The sequence below is a fragment of the Ixodes scapularis genome, unplaced genomic scaffold (assembly GCF_016920785.2).
Source record: "Ixodes scapularis isolate PalLabHiFi unplaced genomic scaffold, ASM1692078v2 PGA_scaffold4__175_contigs__length_147842914, whole genome shotgun sequence".
Classification (NCBI taxonomy): Eukaryota; Metazoa; Arthropoda; class Arachnida; order Ixodida; family Ixodidae; genus Ixodes; species Ixodes scapularis.
The window spans coordinates 3,214,830-3,236,410 of record NW_024609879.1 but is presented as its reverse complement, the minus strand read 5'-3'; the positions used below and the strand labels follow the sequence as shown (position 1 = coordinate 3,236,410).

General features: G+C 50.1%; 1 protein-coding gene across 1 annotated transcript in view; it reads left to right on the top strand.

The window, feature by feature from the left end:
* Positions 1–1,700: 1,700 nt before the first annotated feature.
* LOC8030815 (apoptosis-stimulating of p53 protein 1) overlaps positions 1,701–21,581 on the top strand; it is a 274,058-nt gene continuing 254,177 nt past the window's right edge. Inside the window, 1 exon segment of the mRNA XM_042293751.1 lies at positions 1,701–1,937. Within this exon segment, the coding sequence (XP_042149685.1) occupies positions 1,929–1,937 (9 nt within the window). The 5' untranslated portion in view covers positions 1,701–1,928.

Below are 21,581 nucleotides of genomic sequence, written 5' to 3'. Positions count from 1 at the left end.
CAAGACGTGCGGCCTAAACCCCGCCTCGAACAGTGCAAATAAGGAGGAAGATGGGTAAATGGTGACTAATATCACAGCTAATTACACCCGAAGCAGAAATATCTTCACGCGCACAATTTGTAACGTAGTAATCTATAGTCGGTGACAGGTCAAGAACGAAGTGGAGGCTCCTCCCACCTCTTTCCACTTTAGTAGAGGGAACGCTGGAGGGGAGGTAACCTCCACTCAGTCTTGTACAGGTTACTAAAAAAAAAGTAATCAATTACAATTACTATTGCTCTTGGCTAAAAAGTATTCGATTAGATTACTTGATTACTCGACGGCAAAAGTAATTGGACATTTTGAGGTATTTAGCGTACAAGGTAGAGAGAAGAAGGGCAGGACAGGAAAGAGCGCTACTCACGACTACGTTTACTGACAAGAAAGGAGGAGGGGAAGGAAAAACCCCATCCGCCGCGGACTCGTGCGTCCACCACCAGCCCCGTGAATGACAGTGGCTCGTTAATCCGGGCTTGTGTGGGCCCTTCATTGTTTGTTCAAGCGCGGGTCCTGGAGCGAGCTTCGAAAGCATTCATTTGACACCATGAAACTGCTTCGAATCAGTTGGGAACAACTTATACAGCCCAAAGAGTGAACCCCTGCCTTCCACTGACGTCACTTTTTGGTTGCTGCCAGTAGAGACTTTCAGTTTGAAAAACGCGGTGAGGACCAAAACCGTAAATTCAATAACTTCTCGAAAAAACAATATTTTGACCTAGTATTTGGGGTACTATTTTAGCGATGTTTGTTGGTTAGTTTAGCAAAATTTCGAGCAAATCGGAGACAATGAAAAGATCTGTGGTGTCGCTCAAAGTTTGCGTCGCTCATTTTATTATTCACATGTGGATGAACTCGCATGTTATACAAAAGAGCAGAAGCTCCAGGATATGAAACAGATCATGTCTAGTATCCATTAGCGGAAGAGATCGCCCCGACCACCTCTCAACTCGAAACCTTGTTTGCCACAAAGACCACGTAGGGGAAATAAGGAAATATTGAACTGGCTTTGTTATATTGTGCATCCGCTTTAGGCGTCCTTCGGTTCAGGTTCTCCTATGGGCTGCGAGTAAGTACCGTAAGCAGGATTGTTTTCATTTCTGTGCGTGTGTGTGCGTGAGGGGGCTGATTTCAACGAAGGACTTACAAAGCTACATTCTGCTCGCTCAAACTTCGCCCTGAATGGCATTGGTCACGCACTGGCGCTTCCTTGGGGCTTCCCACTCCCAATGCCAGAGCAAAAAAAAAAAAAAAAAAAAAAAAGTATAGTTATACTATTGCTAACATAACTAAGAAACCTATCAAGAAAAAAAAAAGCATGCCGCTGACATTTCTAGATTGAGGTCGGTATAGTACACAAAAAACGTAGTTACCGCATTCTCAGGTCCTAAGAAATCGCATGTGTGTGGATGGACCTTCACGCGCGATTTATGAAATTCTGACTCAAATCGGCTCGGCGGCGCTTGTCGGCACGCGTGCCACGACGTCAGAGAATGAGATGTGCCGCCATCTGACGGGTTGTCTGCGCACTAAGCGGAGCCTGCGCGGTCACTCTCCTACTGCCTCTACCGCTTCCTAATGGGTGGCGCTGAGTGACCGCCACCTTCGCGCGTGCCGTTTACTTCTCTTCGTTTTCCGTGCCGCTCCCACTCGCTCTCCCTCGCGCAGTTCGCTCGGACTCCCAAACAGTGTCAACTTTCGCGTGTGTGTGCGTACGGTGTTGTGGCTCCGTGTCTCGTGCGGTCCCGTGTCCGGAGTGTTGTGCGTCGAGTGGGCCGCCCAAAAGACCCGCCCCGTTTGGATTACGTCGGATGGCAGCGGCGAGGGACGGCACCAACTCTTACGGATTACCCGCTGGAATGCGATCGGCGGCGGCTACGTGAGGCGGGATCATGGTCCTGGTAAGCCTCCTGGGATTGTTCGCGGTCCTCGAATTCCTCGCCGGCGCGCGATGTCAGTCCCGCGTCCGAGCGGCGAGCGCCCAGCGCGGCGGCCGGACACCGCCACGTATCGCGGGGTTCGCCGCCAAAGTTCGGGACGGGCCGCGGCCATCCAAAGTTTGCCGCACGCCGCTGCCGGTGGCGCCCCCTGGCACACCTGTTGGCGGCATCCGCGGAATGCAGGCCCCGAACAGCAGAAGCCTGAAGGCTGTGTGGGAGAGCGGCGTTTTTGGTCGTGCACAAAGCTGACCGGCGTCGCACTGGCGCACGCTGTGTTGGTCATGAAATTTCATCGGCAGCCCGAGAACCGACCGCACTAAGCGTGCGTTCAAGAGACCCGTGCTCCAGCGCGTGCGTGGCAAACGGCCGTCGGCACGAACCGACCACGAACTGCTCTTTCTTGCATCGTAACGTAGACACGGCCAGAAGCTCGACGACGTGTTAGGGAGTTTTCGTAGATCGTTTTCGCCGTCCCGCAAGGCCCTCCGCAACCCGCTACGATAGCGGGAACTCCACAGTCAAGGCTATCGGCGCGCAGGCGCAGTAGCAACTTCTTCGTTGCGGAAAGCTTAGCGGAGGGGGCAACGCGGTCTACGAAAACTCCCTGTTGTCTATCAGTTTCGTGTTCCGTTGCGGGTCCATGTCACATGAGCGAATGACGTTTTAGCGAACAGCGACGTTTGAGCGAATCGACGTTTTAGCAAATAACGGGGCGCGTGTTCTGGGTGCTTTTCTCTGTAGATGTACATTTCCGTTTGCGAACGAAAACGGTGCATTGGATGTAATGCCGAAATGCGGGACATGTTCTGTTCGGCTTTTCTCCGTAGATTGATGGTTTCTTTTCAACAGTGCGGTGAGTAGCTCCATCATGTTGTAGTTGTTCCCCGTATGATATGGCAACGAGATAAAGTAGGCAAAAACAAAGACTTCGGATAGTTGTCCCCATGAATCGAAGCATTGATATGACAAAATGTAACTTATTAATCGGACGTTACATAGAATTAGGACTTTGTATGGGAGGGATACCTGAAAAAGAGAGATCCTATTGGGGAGGAGGACAGACCGTGACGCCCCAAGCGGTTAACTGAACAACTACACGGATGGGGACAACAAATACAATGACGCAGCGCTCGGCTGACATAACCGAACGCGGCGTCAGCGTTCGGCTGGAGTTCGTGTTCTCCGGTGAGGGGGTAGAGGGGCTCTTTTGTTTCCACGACGGCCTGCATGAACAATGCAGCATGCACGGTCCCAGCTCAGCACAAAAGCCGAAGTGGGTCAAGCTCGCATTCTCTGAAAATAGATCCGGCACTTAACGTCGCTTCGTCGATTGTTAGTATTTTTTACATTAGACTGTGCCCCGCGCTCTATTGTAGAAGATGACCTGGCCATGCCCATAAGGCCTGTCGGCATGTGCACAGGCCTTGCGTGGAGTAAACACCGAGCGTGGGGAAAACAAACGGGTCAGAGCGCCCTCTATTGGGGAGGAGGGCAGACCGTGACGCCCCAAGCGGTTAACTTAACAACTACACGGATGGGGACATGGCCTCCGAGATCCCGAAGCGCGCGCGCGCGCTTCGGGGATCTCGGAGGCCATGATGGGGACAACAAATACAATGACGCAGCGCTCGGCCGACATAACCGAACGCGGCGTCAGCGTTCGGCTGGAGTTCGTGTTCTCCGGCGAGGGGGAGGAGGGTCTCTTTTGTTTCCACTAGGGCCTGCATGAACAATGCAGCATGCACGATCCCAGCTCAGCACAAAAGCCGAAGCGGGTCAAGCTCGCATTCTCTGAGGATAGATCCGGCACTTAACGTCGCTTCGTCGATTGTTAGTATTTTTTACATTAAACTGTGCCCCGCGCTCCATTGTAGAAGATGACATGGCCATGCCCATAAGGCCTGTCGGCATGTGCACAGGCCTTGTGTTGAGTAAACACCGAGCGTGGGAAAACAAACGGGTCAGAGCGCCCCCTAAAGTTCGATCTCCTGCCCAATAGTTCGATCCCCTGCCCAATAGTCGGTTACAGGTAGCGGCAAATGCCCCTTAAAGGGAATCATATATCCCTCCGCCACCTCCGCATCCAATAGCGTCCCATCGTTTCCGTGACGTCGCGGCCAACGCGCGAGGAGGGTCTGGCCTTTCTGTACATATTTGCTTTATCTTTCGACTTTGACTTAGCATTGTGGAAGCCACGAAAGGGAGATTAGAGTTGTCCCCCCCCCCCCCCCCCCCCCCCTCCCTCCCCTCCGATGGAAACAATTACGACTTCGACCGCTGAGGTGTCAACGCCCAGGAAGGTCTCTAGGGTGGCGTGGCCATCTCGCTGGCGTCGAACCTTTCTCACGAACAACGTCCGAGCCAGTCAGTCGCGTAAACAGATCGGGAAAACTTAACAGGTTTACTCCATAGCGAAATTTCTCATCGAAGACGGCTGTCCCTTGAGTGGTCGGGGTTTTTGTTGACCTCCTGAGGGAGAGGAGGTTTCCGTGGGGGGTGCTTCCCCTGAACCGACGGCAATCGGAACTGGAAAACACTGATGTCCCCTCGATTACCAGCTTGAAACAGACCCCTACTCTGTTTCATACTTAAGGTGCAACACTGTCAAAGCTATACTGGCGCGAGCGCGTGGCTTCATCCATAGTTTTGTTTTGCGCGAGAACACGTGCAAATGATCAACGAGATCAAGCCCCAGGCTCGCGCCAGTAGCTTTGACAGCGTTGTACACTAAGTATGAAACAGAGTATAGGGAGTAACCACTAATGACCATATCCGTGTGCGCTCCTGCTGAGCGCGTGCTGACGGCGAGCTTCTGCAGTCCTTTTGGAGCGTGCATTTAGCACCATCAAAGTTGCCGGACTTAGCAGGCTATTAATGTAAGCTCGTTCTGAACATGCGCTCTAAACATCGCCCTCAAATATGGCGTCCAATGAATACCTCCTATAATTTTAACGCGTTAGCGTTAAAGAGCTCATAATACGCTAAAAAAAAAAAAAAAAAAAAAAAAAACACGAATGTATTGCTGAGTGCATTTGTAAAGTTAATTGGGAGAATCCGAATTTCAGAATGTTTCCGCAAAAAAAAAAAAAAAAAAAAAAAAAAGATTTCCCCCCGATTTTTAGCTTGAAATATTGCACCCGATTTTCCCCCCCAAATTAAATATATATATATATATATATAACCCGAAAACGAACAACCGTAACTAGTGAACAAAAGGTAAGGGCACGAACGAGCTGGTGGTGGTTAAACATGTCGAAAAAAACCCCGAGACTGGGACAATAAAAGACGGACAAGCACTAAGTCTCAATTGTGTTTGTCCGTCCCTTATTGTCCCAGTCTCGGGGTTTTCTTTTTTAAATGTTTAACCCTAACTATATGACTTTTCTTTTTGCTTATAAAACTAAAGTGCAACAGTTTTCGGATGCGTACGAAGACAGCGACCACCCCTGCGGAAGTGGGGTCGTGGAAGAACTCCTTCGAACTTGGAGGCCGCAAACCTTTTCGGCTACCCCTCGAAGCGATATTCAATATTCTCACGAATGAAGGTGATGAGAGGACGAACAGTGTACTGAAAATGAAGGATTAATCGGCGAAATTGTGCCAAGAAAAATAAAGAACGAGTGTCAAGGCAGCAGGAAAAGCATGAGGCGATTTGGCAGCGTAACAGCAAGCGAAAGCGAGACTGACTCGAAAAGGTCCCGCGCGGCTCCTTATGTAGGGTGCGTATCACCATCTGGAATATTCGGCCCAGAAGGTTGGAGCGTCGCGCGTTCGGGGCGAGAATGAACAGGCACTTTCGAGAACACGAAAGCAGGACGAAATGGTAAAAGTTACACCCCGAGTAAGAATAAACGCGAATATTCTAGAATACCGTGCCTGGGCGCTGTTTGCTCTGCCCTGCGGGCGGCAATATTAGAGACTTTTCGTTTAGGGTACGCTGCGGATGCGGGCGCTGCCAGCTGGCGCTGTGTCCGTGCTCAGAGAGAAGGCACGAGCCCCTGCTAACAACGCGGAGCCCTCGCGGAGGACCTACGCGAGGTCCCCATTGTTTGCCGCGTTTCAGGTTGCCCAAACCCGAAGCCTGATTACGTACTCGGCGAGGCCCTCCCGCCGACGGCATTAGACGGCGCCAGAGTTGGCCGACGGGCGCTTTCGCGAACCCTCGAAAAGTCGTTCAAAACTTGGTCGCCGAGTTCCCCGTCGGGGGATCAATTTGCATGTGCCGCGGCGAGAGACGCTCCAGCGCCTTTTGCCCAGGGCCGCAATTTGGGCGCGCATTTGGGCGTCGCTGGCTCACGATCTCGTGGGGCTTCGAAAACTTCAATCTAAGCGAGAAGCGGTTTATTTATTTATTTTTTTTAATTAATGCTTCGGATTCACCAGAGTTCAAGCAAAAATAAACAGCAAAAAGACAAAAAAAAAAAAAAAAAAACATTAGTAGCAATACAGCAAGGCATAAAAGCATACCTAGCAATAATTAAATTCACCGGTAACACAATGTGTTTATAGATCGAAATTCTCAAATTTGCAACGAATAGTTTTACATTAGAACTACCAACAATAATCTTTGACGAATGGTCCCATCCATGCAGGTATTGTCCTGAAAAAGCAAAAAAAAAGAAGAAAATTTAAATGTATTATTAGATACGTTTAAACATTTAGATACTTTTCTCCTTGGGAAAGTACGCCTTCCTCCCTCAAGCCCGCCCTGTCGGATGGATGGATGGATGGATGAATACGGCTGAGCCCTTTGGATCGGGCGGTAGCTTACGCCACCTAGCCATTTTGTTTTACCATTTAAGCTTAGATTATTTAAATGTGAAATCTATATTCACTCCGCAGTGCAAAGAAAGTGAGGCTATGAAACCCCCTTGCCATCAGTGAATAAGAAAATACCTAGTTTTCTCTCGATTTCTGCCACCATTCACTTAATCTTTGCTTGGTAATCTCTACAGTCTTGAAATCCACTCTCCCTTCGCTGTCTCTAAAACCCAATGACTTTATTAAATCTATGTTGTCTTCAGTAGGCATAGGGTGAAGCCCTTTACAGTAGAGTATCAAGTGCTCAGCCGTCTCGTCCTCCTCTTCACAAGCAGTGCACACTGTATCAATTTCCTGGTACTTCACTCTGTATGTTCTGGTTCGCAGAACACCCGTTCTTGCCTCAAACAGCAATGAGCTTCCCCTAGAATTGTCATAAATGCTTTCTTTGGCAATAACTCTTTTGTTTAATCTATAGCTTTCCAGAGCCGTCTTTGTCTGCATTCCCTCTAGCCACCGATCTCTTTCTGTGGCCTTAACTTTCTTCTTAACTGAGACTTGCTCTTCCGTATCTTCGCTATAGCCGAAAAACTTTCCTCTTAATTTCCTAGTGCGCTGTCTCCACTTGGTGTCTACACTCCTCATGTATAAATAGCTGAAAACCTTTCGTGCCCATTGCTCCCCGTCCATTAGCCTCAACCTATCCTCAAATTCTGCCTTGCTCACCGCTTCCCTGCTCTCAAATGATGCCCATCCCATGTCTCCTTGTACTCCCTGGTTTGGCGTTTTGCAATGTGCCCCCAAAGCCAGTCTACCTACTCCGCGCTGTTTTATTTCTAGTTTCGCATGCACTTCGGATTTCATGCATAGCACTGCGTTTCCAAAAGTCAAGCCAGGCACCATGACCCCTTTCCAAATCTCTCTCACCACCTCATACCTGTTGTAATTCCAAAGTGCTCTATTTTTCATTACAGCTGCATTTCTGTTGCCCTTACCTTACATTTCTGTCACCCGTTCTTTGAAGCGCCATCTAGAGGCACGTTGGAAGGTTAAAAAGCACGAACAAACGGACCCCGCAGTGTTCGCGCTTTTTATCCTTTTTTATTCAGCAATGGACCTACTAGCCCAAACGCATGTTTTAATGCTAGTTTGAAGCACCACGTAAAGGTTAAGAATAAAATGGAAGCTCCTCCCACTGCTTCCCACTTTAGCCGAGCGAACGATGGTGACGCGTCAAACGCCCGGAGGCGAACCCCGGGGCAAGGGAGGGGGGTTACCGCTCGTGGAAACGGCGTTTATGGGCAGCTGCAGGACGAGCCCTGCATGCGGGTGGCTTGTCCCTACTGCGTGATCCGAGGCTGGTACTGATCTCTGTCGGAGGCACCACCAGACGCCCACTCTCTTCCTGCTCTGTTACGCACTCTTTTTCATTGGTTGCTCGGGAGTTTCCTTTAAATTAAGATGCACAAATCCAGACGTGCCTTTTTTCTTTTGGAAGAACAGCGGGGCGACGGGCAAGGCACACGGAGCGAATGGATCAGTTCATTTGCATCACTCGTAGCATCCTGCATTTGCTACCGTCCACGTTGAATTGCTATGGGCCTGTCGCGTCCGCGTTCGAAGGGTTTCCGAGGTTCGGTTCCTCTGACTTGAGCCGGTTCGCTGGTTGCATACTTCTCGGAGGTTCCAGTTGGGCGGTGCGGGACCATGTAGGAGTATGTAGAACTCGTAATAGTATTTAGTACTCTTACACACCCGACACTGTAAACCAAGGGTCTCGCAAGCCCCGGCCCGCGGCCCGTTTCCAGCAGGCCCGTTTTGAGTGTACGCAGGCTCTCTTTCTCTCCCCATTTTTTGGGGAGAGGAGGAGAGCCCGCGGACACTCAAAATGGGAGAGGGGACGCTGGCCTGTACCTTCCCCTGTATTGCCAAGAAAAGTTGTCGTGGAGGAGAGTGTCATACATATTGTCATCACCAGTCCTGCCATTCTCGTTTGCCTCCTGCCCTGTGCTAATATGCCGACGAACATATTCGCTTTGATTTATGCCTGGTGAAGTTTCCTGCGCTACAATGATTGTGCAAAGGCATAAATAGCTATGTATTGAATTATACTATAGAGTTAAGGTATATTCATCCATATTACTCGCAAATCTTGCGTTTTCCATAGGTTTCCTATATATACATAAATCTATTTATATAGCGTTTTTTTTTTTTTTTTTTTTTTTTAATAATTTATATTTACTCGTGTATTTCCCGACCCTCCAGGCAGGGACAGACACCTAATCCGGCCCCTTAGTATTCCTCTCGACTAGAAGTTAGTGTCGTCCGCTACCTTGGTTTTCTCTCATTTTGACACGGGCTTTTCCCGGCGATTTATCCCATAGCAGGCCATAATTTGTCGTCTTTTTCTCCTACTCCTATCATTTTGCGCGCGAGGCAACCTCAACGTGAGCTAGCGGAAGACCATTCGGACAGCGCTTGCCCCGCAACTCAAAGGTCGTTTTTGTTTGTTTTTGATATTTTTTTTTCTTTTTTTTTTTAGTTCTGGCTTTGTGGGGTTCTAGGCTAAGCGCGGCCGATCCCCGACCGGCGCATCAGACCTACGCTCGAGGCCTCTCTGAGCCCGGGGCTTACGTTGTGGACGGAAGCTCCGCTCCTTGTTGGAAAATTACGCGACTCTTTCTTACGGCAGCCTTTCAATTTCGACTGGGAACCCAAAGAAACTGACAGTCGAGTCTTTGACGTTGTCTGATTGAGTATTTGTTTTCGAGTCATGACAGAAGTTGTCTAAATCTCGTCGAGTAATTCTTCATCGTAAGCGAAGGAGAAGAAACGAAGCGGTAGGGGAATATCGCGGTTCCTCCGTACGAACACCGCCAAACAAATACGTGGCGTGATCGAATGAAACCCCTTCATGCGCCTTTATTAAGACGGACGAAAATGTCAGTAGGTCGGGGTGTCTTAAAGATGGCAACGTTTAAGGGGGCAAGATTGCACCGGGCTTTTTTAGGGAAACTCGCCGTACACCTGCAGAGACGTTGGGAAGGCGATTGACACGTTCACCTTTCGTAGCCGTGCGCCTGGCCCTGCCGCGGAGATCTTGAGACGTAACACAACCCCGACATTGTAGGGACACGAAAGCTCTCAATGGATACGTTTCCTGCAGTCTGGGCACTGCGCTATGTCTAGTCTTCACCAGCTCAATCTCCCAGTGTTGTCTCGGACCCAAACTTGTCGCTACATACCGCCCGCCTCGAACGTCGATACCTTTCCGCTGTCCGGAAGTCACTCGCTCACCCAAACTTTTGGCTGGATTCTCGATCACACCGGCCACGTAGTCGATGCTGTCCCAAGACAAACCAGGCACGTAGGAAGAATGAATGCTGACCTACGCGCTTATCGGGATATCTGCAACGTCATCGGGGTCCTCGTACGCCGAGGTCTGCTTGACGCGGCACAGACGGGTTTCATCGCCTCGTAGATAAGACACGGAACCTCCTGGTCGGCGTCGTTGTACGCGGTCGGAGAAACACGCGGCAGACGGAGACCGGGTCGAGAATGTCATTAGGGCGGACACTAACGACAGTTGCTCGACGCTCCCGTCGCGTCAAGTGTCGTGGTCGTGGCCACCCGATCTCCGGCCATTACGGGGCTTCATTAGGCGACTCTGGGCGGCTGCGCTCCGGGCTCCCGCCTTGGCCCCTAATCGCGGCACCTTGCCCCCGCTAATGACAGACCCCTTAATTACGCTCTCCGCGCCGTCCGTCTGTTGCCGGGGCCTCGATCGCTCTTTCGGTCCCGCCGCCGAATGAGCCAGGCTTCGGAGCAATCGGGCTCGGCACCATCTTGGCGCCTACAATCATTGGGGAGGCAAGTGATCTGAAATGGAAGAGATTTCCGTCGTCCACAAGTGAGAAAACGTTCCGCGACACAGCAAAGCCCTGGGGAAGCGGTATTTTCGAATGGTAGCGGCATTTTCGTAAGCGTATCGCCAGGCAGCGGCCGTTCGAGACGTCGTGGGATCAGGCGAGCTTCTTCGCTTCGTTATTCGGGAACCAGTTGCACGCGCCAACGGTCGCATATTCCAGCAGGCTCCCGTCACTCCTATACTTGATCTAAAGCCCCTCCATCCTGGAAAAAGCGGCGCTTGTAGAAATGCTGGAGGCACGTGTCGCGCGGGCCACTTCTGGGAAGTTCATGGCGTCTGAAATCTAGCTAAGTGCTGCGCTGTGCCGCCTTGTTCTTCCCAAGAGCTGCACGTTGCACGTGGCTCGTGCATCGACGCACCTTGCGCTACTTTTGAAACATGAAGGGGCTTTAACTTGATCCTGCTGTTTGCGCCCTCTTTCAGCTTGTCGTGGCGCCGAGCAGAGGCGTCGGGCTGTGGATGGCACAGTCCGAGGTTTGGTTCCCACTGCATTCTACAAAAAGCCCGTGCGTCTGCTTTCCCGCACAACACTCGGAGAGCCAATCAGCGCAACTTACGGAGGCAGCTCAGCGAATGACAATGCCGAAACATATGTTTAGACCAAAAAACGCAGTCTGAGTTGTGACATTAAGCAATGCAAGCGTGACGTTTTGCATTGCTTAATGTCACAACCCAGACTGCGTTTTTTGGTCTAAACAGATGTTTCGGCATTGTCATTCGCTGAGCCGCGTCCGTAAGTTGCGCTGATTGGCTCTCCGAGTATTGTGCGGGAAAGTAGACGCACAAACGTTTTTTAGAGTGTGAGCCGCTTGGTGAACCTCGCTCGTTACAATTAATTAAGCCGAGTTATGAGTACATATATGGTTGCTTATCACTAGGATCATTAGGGTTCCGTGTTTTCAAATAAACCGGAAAAAAAAAAACAAAAAAAAAAACGCTTGTCGGTAAACGTTTGGTCAATTCGGATTTATTCGAAAAACTTCGTATTTCGAGGTCACAGCGACAAAATAAGCAGCAAAAAGGAGCTTTACAACTAAACTTTTTAAGAGCACACGGTTAGTGGTTCCGATGAGATTTCACTTCAGTTTCTTTTGATATCTAGAGCTAGAAGTCGTAATCACGATGTAGCGCAAAGTCAACACAGGAAGGAGAGAGAGATAGGCAAGAACGCTACTCACAAAGGTATTTACTGTATGTATCGTGAAAGAGGTAAACGAAGTGACAAGATACAAGCAGTTAAAACCTAGTTGTGAGTAGCGTTCTTTCCTATCTCTGTCTCCTTCATGTGTGTAATTATGCAAAACGAACTAGCCCAACAGCTCATTTTGATACAGAATCAAATTAGTCGTTAGTTGTTGTTCTATCAGCGATTTCGTATTCTACGCTGGCCTTGTCATGTATCAGCATTGCGGAGCGCACGTTATCTCCTGCCGTGATAACCAGTGCCGCCGGGTAATCTTTTATTCGTTTTTACTTATATGAGAGATACGAGAACTGTATGCACAGCAGATGCTGTCTGGCAGTAAACGTGTTGAAACAGACTGCGTTGGCCTACGTAACAGTTGTTTATACAGCAGAAGGCTAGTCTGCCAGGACATGGTGACATTGTTAAACACCAGATGAGCAATTTAGCCAGTGCAGTACAGCCGCTAACCTGGGGTCTTTAACGTGCACCACGCAGTATAGTGATACACGACCGCACGGTGATACGGTGCTCATCCAGATCGAAACGGGCAGGGGTGGGGATTGAGCCCAGGGGTGCTATGTTGCGCTTTTTGGACTCCCAGGAGACTTGGAAGAGGGAAGTGACGTCAACGACACAGCAAATGCAGATTGGATGTTGACAGAAGAAAACGAAATCAACACCCAATCTGCGTTTGCTGTGTCGTTGACGTCACTTCCCTCTCCCTAGTCTCCTGGGAGTGCAAAAAGCGCAACATAGCCCCCCAGGATCCCTGGGTTCTGCAGCGCGAGCTTTCGCTCCACGTGCTCCGAGCTGGTGTGCGCTAAAGTCACTGGATCCTGGGAAAGTAACGCCAAGCTCCGCGTGTGGTCGCCATCTTGGTCCGTGAAATGAGCAATTTCTCCTTGACCCCTCCGTTCTTGGTGAGCTTATCTAGATTCGCTGGTGAGGGGTAGCTTTATTGAGTCGTTTTTTGTATACCGAGATTTTGCTAACCACACACCGGCGAAACAGGCGTACACGTTCGTACCACCACCAGATGCTGTGTCGGTGCTTGGAGGCACTGAAAAATAAGTTTACTGTCTTGAAATGCGCAAGAAGAACAATATAATTGTAAGAGATCCATGGAGATGGGCCTGATTAATAAGTTGACCGCATACGAAGTGCCAAAGACTCTTATATTAAAGAGGAACGCTTCCAGTACGATGATGCTCCATGGTGACCTTGGCGCGACTGGCTTAGAACGACCCCCTGGAAGCTTCGAAGATTTAAATGGACCAAGATGGCGATTTCCATGGCAACGTAGGCCAATTAGCCAATCTCCTTGCGAGGTTTGGGTCGTCTGTATGTTAGTATCCGTTTGTGTCCGGCTAGCAGGTAGGGAAGGCAATGGCGCTACCTTCCCATGATCCAGTGACTGTAGTGTGCGCTAGCCCACTCGGCCACCGATCCCCCCAAGGGCTCCTGGCCGTTTCCGATTTCTATGTTGGTGCGTGTGGCGCGGGACTTGTTTGCTTTCCGTAGCGACGAACATGCGCGTGCTGGTCTGAGGACTGGAATGGTCTATGCTAGTGCCACTATTAGCCCCGAGAAGTTCGCGTGGCGCCCCCTTACGGCAAACCGGGGTGACGTCACGGCGAGGAGTGAATTTTTCCCCGACTCGCGCCGCTCGCCCTGTGGAGGCTGTGACGACGCTAGCTGTCGGCGCGCTCGTTTCTATATTTTTTTTTTCTGGCATGTTTTTCGTAGGAAGTATAACCGTTTATATGTGCCTTTATTGAGGTATGGCTTGTAGCTACAGGCGAAACTTCAACCAACGTTTTAAGCATGGTAGACAGGGCAGGCAACGCATGAATCGGAGCTGGTATATGAAAATACAGAAATATGGCCACAAATGCAGGAGCATCACTATAGATTTACATCTCACACAATAAACGCTGCTGATGGTTTGGATGAATTGGCAGGTTACGTATACTATTTTTTTGTGTCTCCGTTTTTAAACAAGATCGCCGAAGCAGAAAAGCTGCATGCTGCTCGAGCAACATGCTAAATACAGCCTGGGCCATGGGGAGAGAATCACAAGTAAGACAGCCCAAGTGCAAGGGCAAAGGAAAAAAAAAACAAGGAACATTTATTATATACATTGCTCGCATTTGACCTTTGCTGGATTCGGATAGTATTTCAATGGAATGCACGGGTGGTATCTGTAGACATGTTTATATCAACCCTCAAGTAATGTATAACAAACGTAGGCGAAGGTGTCTAGCTCGTTATTAGCCCATTAAGTCCTAAAATTGAGATTTTACTTAAATCGAAATGTACTGAAGCTAAAATACCAGAAGCTTTTCTCACGCAGACTGTCGCCCTTCACAGGTTCCACATTTTATGCTACTAGAGCTGTATCTACCACTGGACAGACGTTCGAATCCTTGCTTTTACTCCTGCTTTCCTCTGTTGTCAGAGAGTCCAGCTGTAGGGAGTTTGGAGGCTGAGGAAGCTTTTGGAGACCTGCAGCAGTGTCTCTTTTAATTGGAAACGACAATTCAGACTAAACGGTGTATTTTCTGAATACCCAAGGCTGGAATAAAAATGTCAGGAAAAAATATAAACATTCCAAATTACGGCACTATTGCTGTGCATATTTTGGGCAGTTCAATACATAGCATACAGGCAACTGGAGGCAATTCGGCCGTCTTTGCTGCTACCATACAAACTAATTTCCAGTAATTGGGAATCTTTTAAGAAATATGCCTGCATACATGTATAAACTATATGATTAATTCACGAAGAAGCTACATTTATGTAAGACAACCCTGTTCCATGAGCACTTCAAAGATAATCAGACACAGGGCCTTTGAAACATCTGCGAACCAGCGCATGCAGAGTGGCAGCGCAAAGTCGGAGTCGCGAGCTCATTTGCCGACCACCCGAAGGCCCATTATATAAATGCCACTTCAAATGCCTTGAAAGCGGGATGTAATATCGTCCTAAATAATGAACGTGCAAGGAACAGAATTCCAGCGTCTGAAACACTTGCGGCACCGCTTCACCGATCCCTCGCAAAATTGCCTCCGTCGATTGCTTTCGGGATTTGTAACCCAATTTTAAAGGTAAAAGGGACGAGCAGGCTTATAAAATGTACGGGAGCACGTCAATATCGGCCTAACTTAACGTCTTGTACACCGGGAAAACGATGTCCAGCTCCTCGAAGAGCTTGCGGCGCACATCGCCAAACCAAGAAACCGGTGCTGGAAAGCGAGCCGATGCGAGATCGCGGAGCGGAGTACTCCCCCTGACGTCACGGTACACCTCACCCAATCAGAGCGCGGCGACCGCAGCGACGCTTGTGTTCGCTCTCGGGGCTAATAGACCTTTCCAATGTTTACAAATCCACAGCTCAGCGTGCGATCTCCACAGCTCAGCACGCGCGTGTGCGTCGCTTCGGAAAGAGAGCAAATCACGCGCGATACGCACGAACATTGAAAATGAAACCGGTCAGCAGCCCTTTTCTGGAAAGGTCTATATAAGTAGCTCATTTGTCTATGCTAGTGCCACTATATAAGTAGCTCATTTAGTGGCTCTAATGTATGCTTGGGGCACCGTGGCTTGGGGTCAACTTTTCCTGGCAATGACGCCAAAGCTAGAGGTACCCGTGCGCTCGCGCGCGTTGAGCACCGATGCCAGCTTGGCTCGTGTGGTCTTCACTTGTTCGCAAATGCCAGGAGCGAAAGCTCGCGCTGCGCATGCCAGGGATCTCGCGTTTAATTCCCACACTTGCCCGTTGCGATTTCGATGAGCATCGGCGTGCGGTCGTGGTTCCGCTCGATTCGCGTTAAATAGCGTCAGTCGTACTGCACTGGCTCTCATCTACAGTGGGTGACGATATCGCCACGTTCTGGCAGACTGTCTAAACAACTAACGATTAATTTGGTCGCTATTAGCTGCGTATGCTTGTTGTTGGCCGTCGTGTAAGGCTTTCTTGTCACACTAGAGCGTTACGCTTTTAGTAAAAAAAAAAATATCCAGTTCACATTGTGCGTGAAAAAGACACGTTCCCTCTCCCAACGACGCCTTGGTTTGGATTGATGTATTGCGTGTTAAGCAATCGCGTCAGCGAAAACAACGAGTGTGACAAGAACGAACCAAAACAGAAAACCACAGATTGTGGCACAAGAAATGAAACTGGCTTTTTGCGAGCATAAAGCACACTGCTTATACACACGGCCCTGACGTCAGGCCGCTGCGCAGGCGCTTGGCAGGGCGCACGCGCAGAAACTGCACTCCCGCCCTAAGAAAAAGAAGGAAAAAAAAGAAAAGGTGTCAGTTTACCTTCTTTTGTCCCATATAATGCACCCCAAAAGTTCAGTTTGACTTACAGCGAGGGCCCCATATTGTACGAGGGGCTTGAAAACGGTGCGATATAACTATATACGTATCAAAGACCACAGAAAGAAAACACTTAGGTGTTGCAGTAAAGCCAAGAAAACCCACATTTTGTAGTCAGTAACAAGTACATTAGCTATCTTAAAAAAAAGTTGTATACCCCAGGGCTATCAAGCCTCTCGTGACAGTTAGCACCGTCAGATTGACGTCAGTGCGCTGTACGTCCAACTGAAGTTTTGGGGTGTACTATAGGGGACAGAGGGTGTAAGAATACACCCTATTCTTTCTTTTTTTCTTTTCAGAGTGGGATTGTGCGCAAGCGCAGTGCCCACACCTCGTGCGGGAACTGCGCGTTTGCCCACACCGCGCGTGTTTGAAACGTTGGCCTACACATCAATCATACAAAAGACAGTCTGCGTACAAATTCGAAGGCGAGTCACTGGGATATCGGTGCTTCGAATGCGCGTGGCAACGAGTTCAAGGAGGGGAGCACGCGGCATTCGAACCGCGGATATTGCAGTGGCTCCTGTTCGCAGACTGTCTTTGATACGATGTATGAGCGCTGTGACCCCGGCTTAAGTGTTGTCTTTGCTTGGCGCCCAGGATTCGTCGCGAATGCATTCTGCGTACGGGACGCTTGAACGGGTAATAAAAGGAATGCCCTCTTTTTCTTTACCTTTTTTTCTTGCGAGTTCGATTTGGAAAGCGTTTCTTGCACGACTGAGCGCCGTAGCGTGTGCGCGCTCTGGTTTGAAGCGTCGACGGCAGCCGTCCCCCCTGTGCCTTGTTTTCGGGTCGAGGGATCAATAAGCGGACAGAGCGGCCTTTGATCCGAGTTGTTGGCGGGCAAAGGCATCCATCACGTCGGCATATATAAGCCCGCCCTCCGCATCGTCCACCAGGGGGACGCCGGGGAAGCATCTGGAAACCAATGGGCTGTCTCGGCCGGGTGCTCCGTCAACCGGTGCCGGCTGCTTTCGAATCCCGGGCTGCACCTCGGGTGATGGGGGTTGGCTACTCCCTTCTTACGCTGCTTCATACATTGACCTCCGAGCGTGATCGACTGCCTCCCAACCGCTCGGAGCCGCTTACGACGAGACTCCTGCCATCTACCCGTGGAACGCGTTCGATCTGCGTGTAACGAAACCGAAGGTATTTGAAAGATGGAACCTTAATGGCGGAGCGCAAGTTCGTCCGCTTCTTGCACAGAGGTATCGATGACGTCAGTACGCCAAATTCTTATTGGCTCATTGGAAAAAAAATAGTAGGTACACTTCGAGGGATCTAGAATCGAGGTCTACTCACAATCTTTCAATCAAAGCTCGGCGTCGTTCTGACGTTACCACAAATCGTGCGGGAGGAGCGGCCGATCCGCTCTCCGCATAACTTTGTAAGAGTTCTATCGAGCGCACCGGGAGAAGGATTTTCCAGGGCCGATAGATGACACGAGAGTTGTCGTAAGCGGTCACGAGAAGGGTTTTTGACACTCGATGATTCTTTATTTCACGTCATTTTCTGGTGTGAAGTAAAGGATTGATTGATTGATTGATCACGCCCAAAGGACAATCTGTGAACCCGTAAAGGTGCGCTGAAGCCAGGGTCGCGCTGCTTCTACATCATCCAAAAGAAAGTCCGCAAACTCGAGGCACCGCAATCTATCCGTGGTTCGAATGCCGCGTGCCAAGTTCTCTTAGAAATGGTTGTCATGCGGCATTCGAAGCTCAGACCGCGTGGTGATTCGCGTTCGAATCTGTGTTCAGACTGTCTTTTGTGTGATGTATACGCAGTGTGATTCCGGCTTAAAGGTGAACAGAAACGAAATGACGTGGAGGAGCGGTATGGTTGGCCTGGCAGAGCTCCCCGCATCCTCAGATCAAACTCCTATCCTATCGTCTGCTAAGAACGGCGATCTTGACGGTGTGGAATGCACGTTGCGGAAGCACCATGGATTTCTTCGCCAAGCTTCGTGATTCCCTTCAAGCCCGAGTTGTCTATGCATTTGCCCTGTACTTTCGTGAGTGGCACTGGGGCAGGAGGCCTTCAGCGTCACAGCTACATCGACCTCTCAACTACTGGTATTGAGAAATGGTCTTCTTTAAAATTAGTTTTCGTGCGTTTACGAGCGGAAGACTCGTGCTTCTATAAGGTGCAGATACAGCGTTGTTTCCGACTAGGCAAAGGAATTAGAGCTAAAACTTCGTTTCCGTACCCCTTAAAGGACCTTCACGATCGGCGGCCAAACAGTTCGCCATCCCCCGACCCTCGCATATGTACTCGCGACCCACGATTGCGGGCTGATTCGCCGATCGCAAAGGAAGTTACGTTAAAGGATAATTCCGGTACATTTGCTCGATTTTAGGGTTAAGGCGGTTATTAGTGAATTAAACGATGTCAGTTTCTTTTTTTTTTTTTATTCTGGCTTTTTACATTAGCGTAACCTTGGAGAGGGCCCGGGTAGCCAGCACAGGTCAAGGTATTTTGGACTAGAGGAAACCCCCCACCAGGCGGGTGCCCAGGCATCAGCACCTGATGACTCATGTAGTTTTGTAGATATCTCAAAGTTTTGTTTCGGGGGTCTACGGCGCGACCGAAACTACCGGCTCGAGCATGATGGCATTAGCTGCATGGCCATCGCGCAACGCAAAGTTCGTATTGTGGTATTGGGAAACTTGCGACTGCCCTAGTCGCAAGTGCAGTGCCGATCGGTCGGGTAAGATGCTGTGCATATTTTACTGCTTTGCTTTTCAGATGAAAACATAAGTAGCAAATATTATTGCGGATTCATAAAGAGGCCGGCGAAAAGCGAATATGCCAGGATGAACGCAGGCGTTTTCGCCCATTTTCGATAACTGGCGGCATTCTGATTCATGATTTGGCCACCATTTTCCAATTAAAAATTTGAGAAAATCACATATAATTTTGGGGGATCGGTGGCCGAGTGGGCTAGTGCACACCTGCGCGAGGACCGAAAGCTCGCGCTGCAGAATTTAGAGACCCTGGGCTAATCCCCATCCCACCCCTTTTGGATGAGCATCGTACAGGCGTGCGGTCGTGTATCACTACTGCGTGGTGCACGTTAAGCACCCCAGGCTAGCGGTTGTACTGCACTGGCTAAACTGCTCATCTACATCGAGTGACTCGTCGCAACTTTGAAATGGCTGACCAAGTACACCCTGTATAAATATCTAGACGACCCCAATATATTCCGCGTGGAATCTGCGCAGAGGTGGAGAGGAGTTGAAAAGAGACATTTCGTCTGCTACGGGAGTATCGACGGCATCGTGTGCTACATAATTTAAAATGTCATTTCGTGTCCTGGAATAAAACAGCGGTTCATTGCGCTGGCTGCTGGGCTTCGTGGAGGTTTGTCGCACTGCAGGCAGAGAAAGGCCGTGGCTGGAACGCACAAGTTGGTAACGTTCGGTGCCCAGACGGTTCTTCCTCTCTGCCGCGGTGCCGTCCGGAGCCCACGGAAAAAGCGGGTTGAGCGAGCTCTCTGGGTATAGACAACCCTCATTTAAGTTGGTCCTGGGGTACACAGACTGCCGCCCTGTCCTCGACTTGGAACAAAGCGGCGCGCTCTCCACATGCAAACGCAGAACAGCAACCAAAGCATGCCGCGTCCCTCCGGTCACACCGGAGTACGCGTTTTCTCGGCGCTCCACCGATGCCGCGTGTTTTTGCCCCTGACCGCCGCCTCGACACCCGATTTTGACCCGTTTTTCATCGGCGAGCGTCAATGTTGCCAGCAGGCAGGCGTTTTTCGTCGGAACATATTCATTGTTATATTATGAAGGACGTGGAATGTAATTTATTTCATTTTTTTTTTATAATTAGTTAATCTTAGTAGGACACAACTGCGAAATTGTCCAATGCTTGCACAAAAATATTTCTAAAATTTCACTTTCCGAACGACTTGGTGATGCGTACGAACGCTCTTTTCCGAGTGGTGAGCCGTCCCCCAGCCTTTGGCTGCGCTCGGAGCTAAGTTGAAACGAAGTATAGTTGTGATAGAGTCGGAGCAGTGCGGGAAGCTACGCTAGCCCCTACAGCGCGGCTTAAAAATGTTGACACCCAATTATTTTTCTTTTGTTACATTGTGTTACGGCGCTGGTTTCCTTGAAATCAACGTAACGTTACGAAAGAGCGTCACGAGAAACCTTCACGCGGCCGCTACATTTATCGGACCTAGATCTAGCCTTATAGCAGAGTTTTCGTAGATCGTTTCCCCGCAACTCCGCAAAGATCCGCAACTTTGAGACCTGGAACTCTGCAGAGAAGGCAAGAAGCGCGCATTCGCAGTAGCGGCGTCTTTGTTGCGGTAAGCGTAGCGGAAAGGGAAACCCTTTAGTAAGTCCCACGAGTTAATTCTCGCCGGTTAATGATTACATTTCCAGGCGAGCCGAAGGAACGACAAGAGCGAGTCTGGGGCGACGCCGACTGCTCAAGTGTGAAAGGGACGACGGTCAGCGGTCGGTCTCTCGTCCCGAGATCGCGAAGGACCGGCGAAGTGAGGAGGCTGCCGCCCATTGTCCCGCACTTCCGGGTCTCGGACCGCTTCCGGGCGTCGTGTTGACAGCCGTCGTCGGGGGACCCTCCCGTTGGCGGCCCCCGGCGCGGGACGGCCCGACCCCGTCGATCGCGTCTGATCGCGGGACCGCCCGGCGTTGCCCGGAGGGAAACCTTTCTCCCTTTTGGCAGACGTCTCTGGTCGTTGTGCAGCGGGAAAATCGTTCACGCGCGGTTTGACGAGGTGTGAGAAGCTTCATCCGTTTGGTGCACTTTGGCGCGAGGCGGAAAGCGCAGGGCTGAAGTTGCCACTGGTGAAGCAGGCGCGAGGCCGGAGATGCGAAAATAGGAGTGATAAGAATCGGGAGTTCTCGAATAGCGGGCATCGGGTTGAGGGGGCCCCCGAGAGGCTAACCACTGCGCATGCGTCCGCCTCTAAGGCAGAGGAGGCTAACCAAAATGGCGGTGCCCTGCATCGGTCCCTTCTGAACAGAACTATTCGTCTCTCCACCATCAAAGGGTCACTAAAGACGTTTCTGAGAACGTCTGTTCTTGGTGATAACTTACCTTACGGACTCCATGCATCCTAGAAATCCAAAAATTATCCTCGTGCGACGTCTATTTCCCCACTAAAAATGTGATCGAAGTTCGTGCCCCTTTCTGAGCGGAAAAATCTCAAGCACAGAATCCAGTGGAGCTGATGGCGCCTCCGCTTGCGATTGGCTGACGCGCGCGCGTCGTTACGCCGCCGGCGCCTCCGCTGAATTTTGTGCCTCAGATATTTTCGCTCAGAAAGGTTCCCGGCACGAACTTTGATCACATTTTTACTAGGGAGATAGAC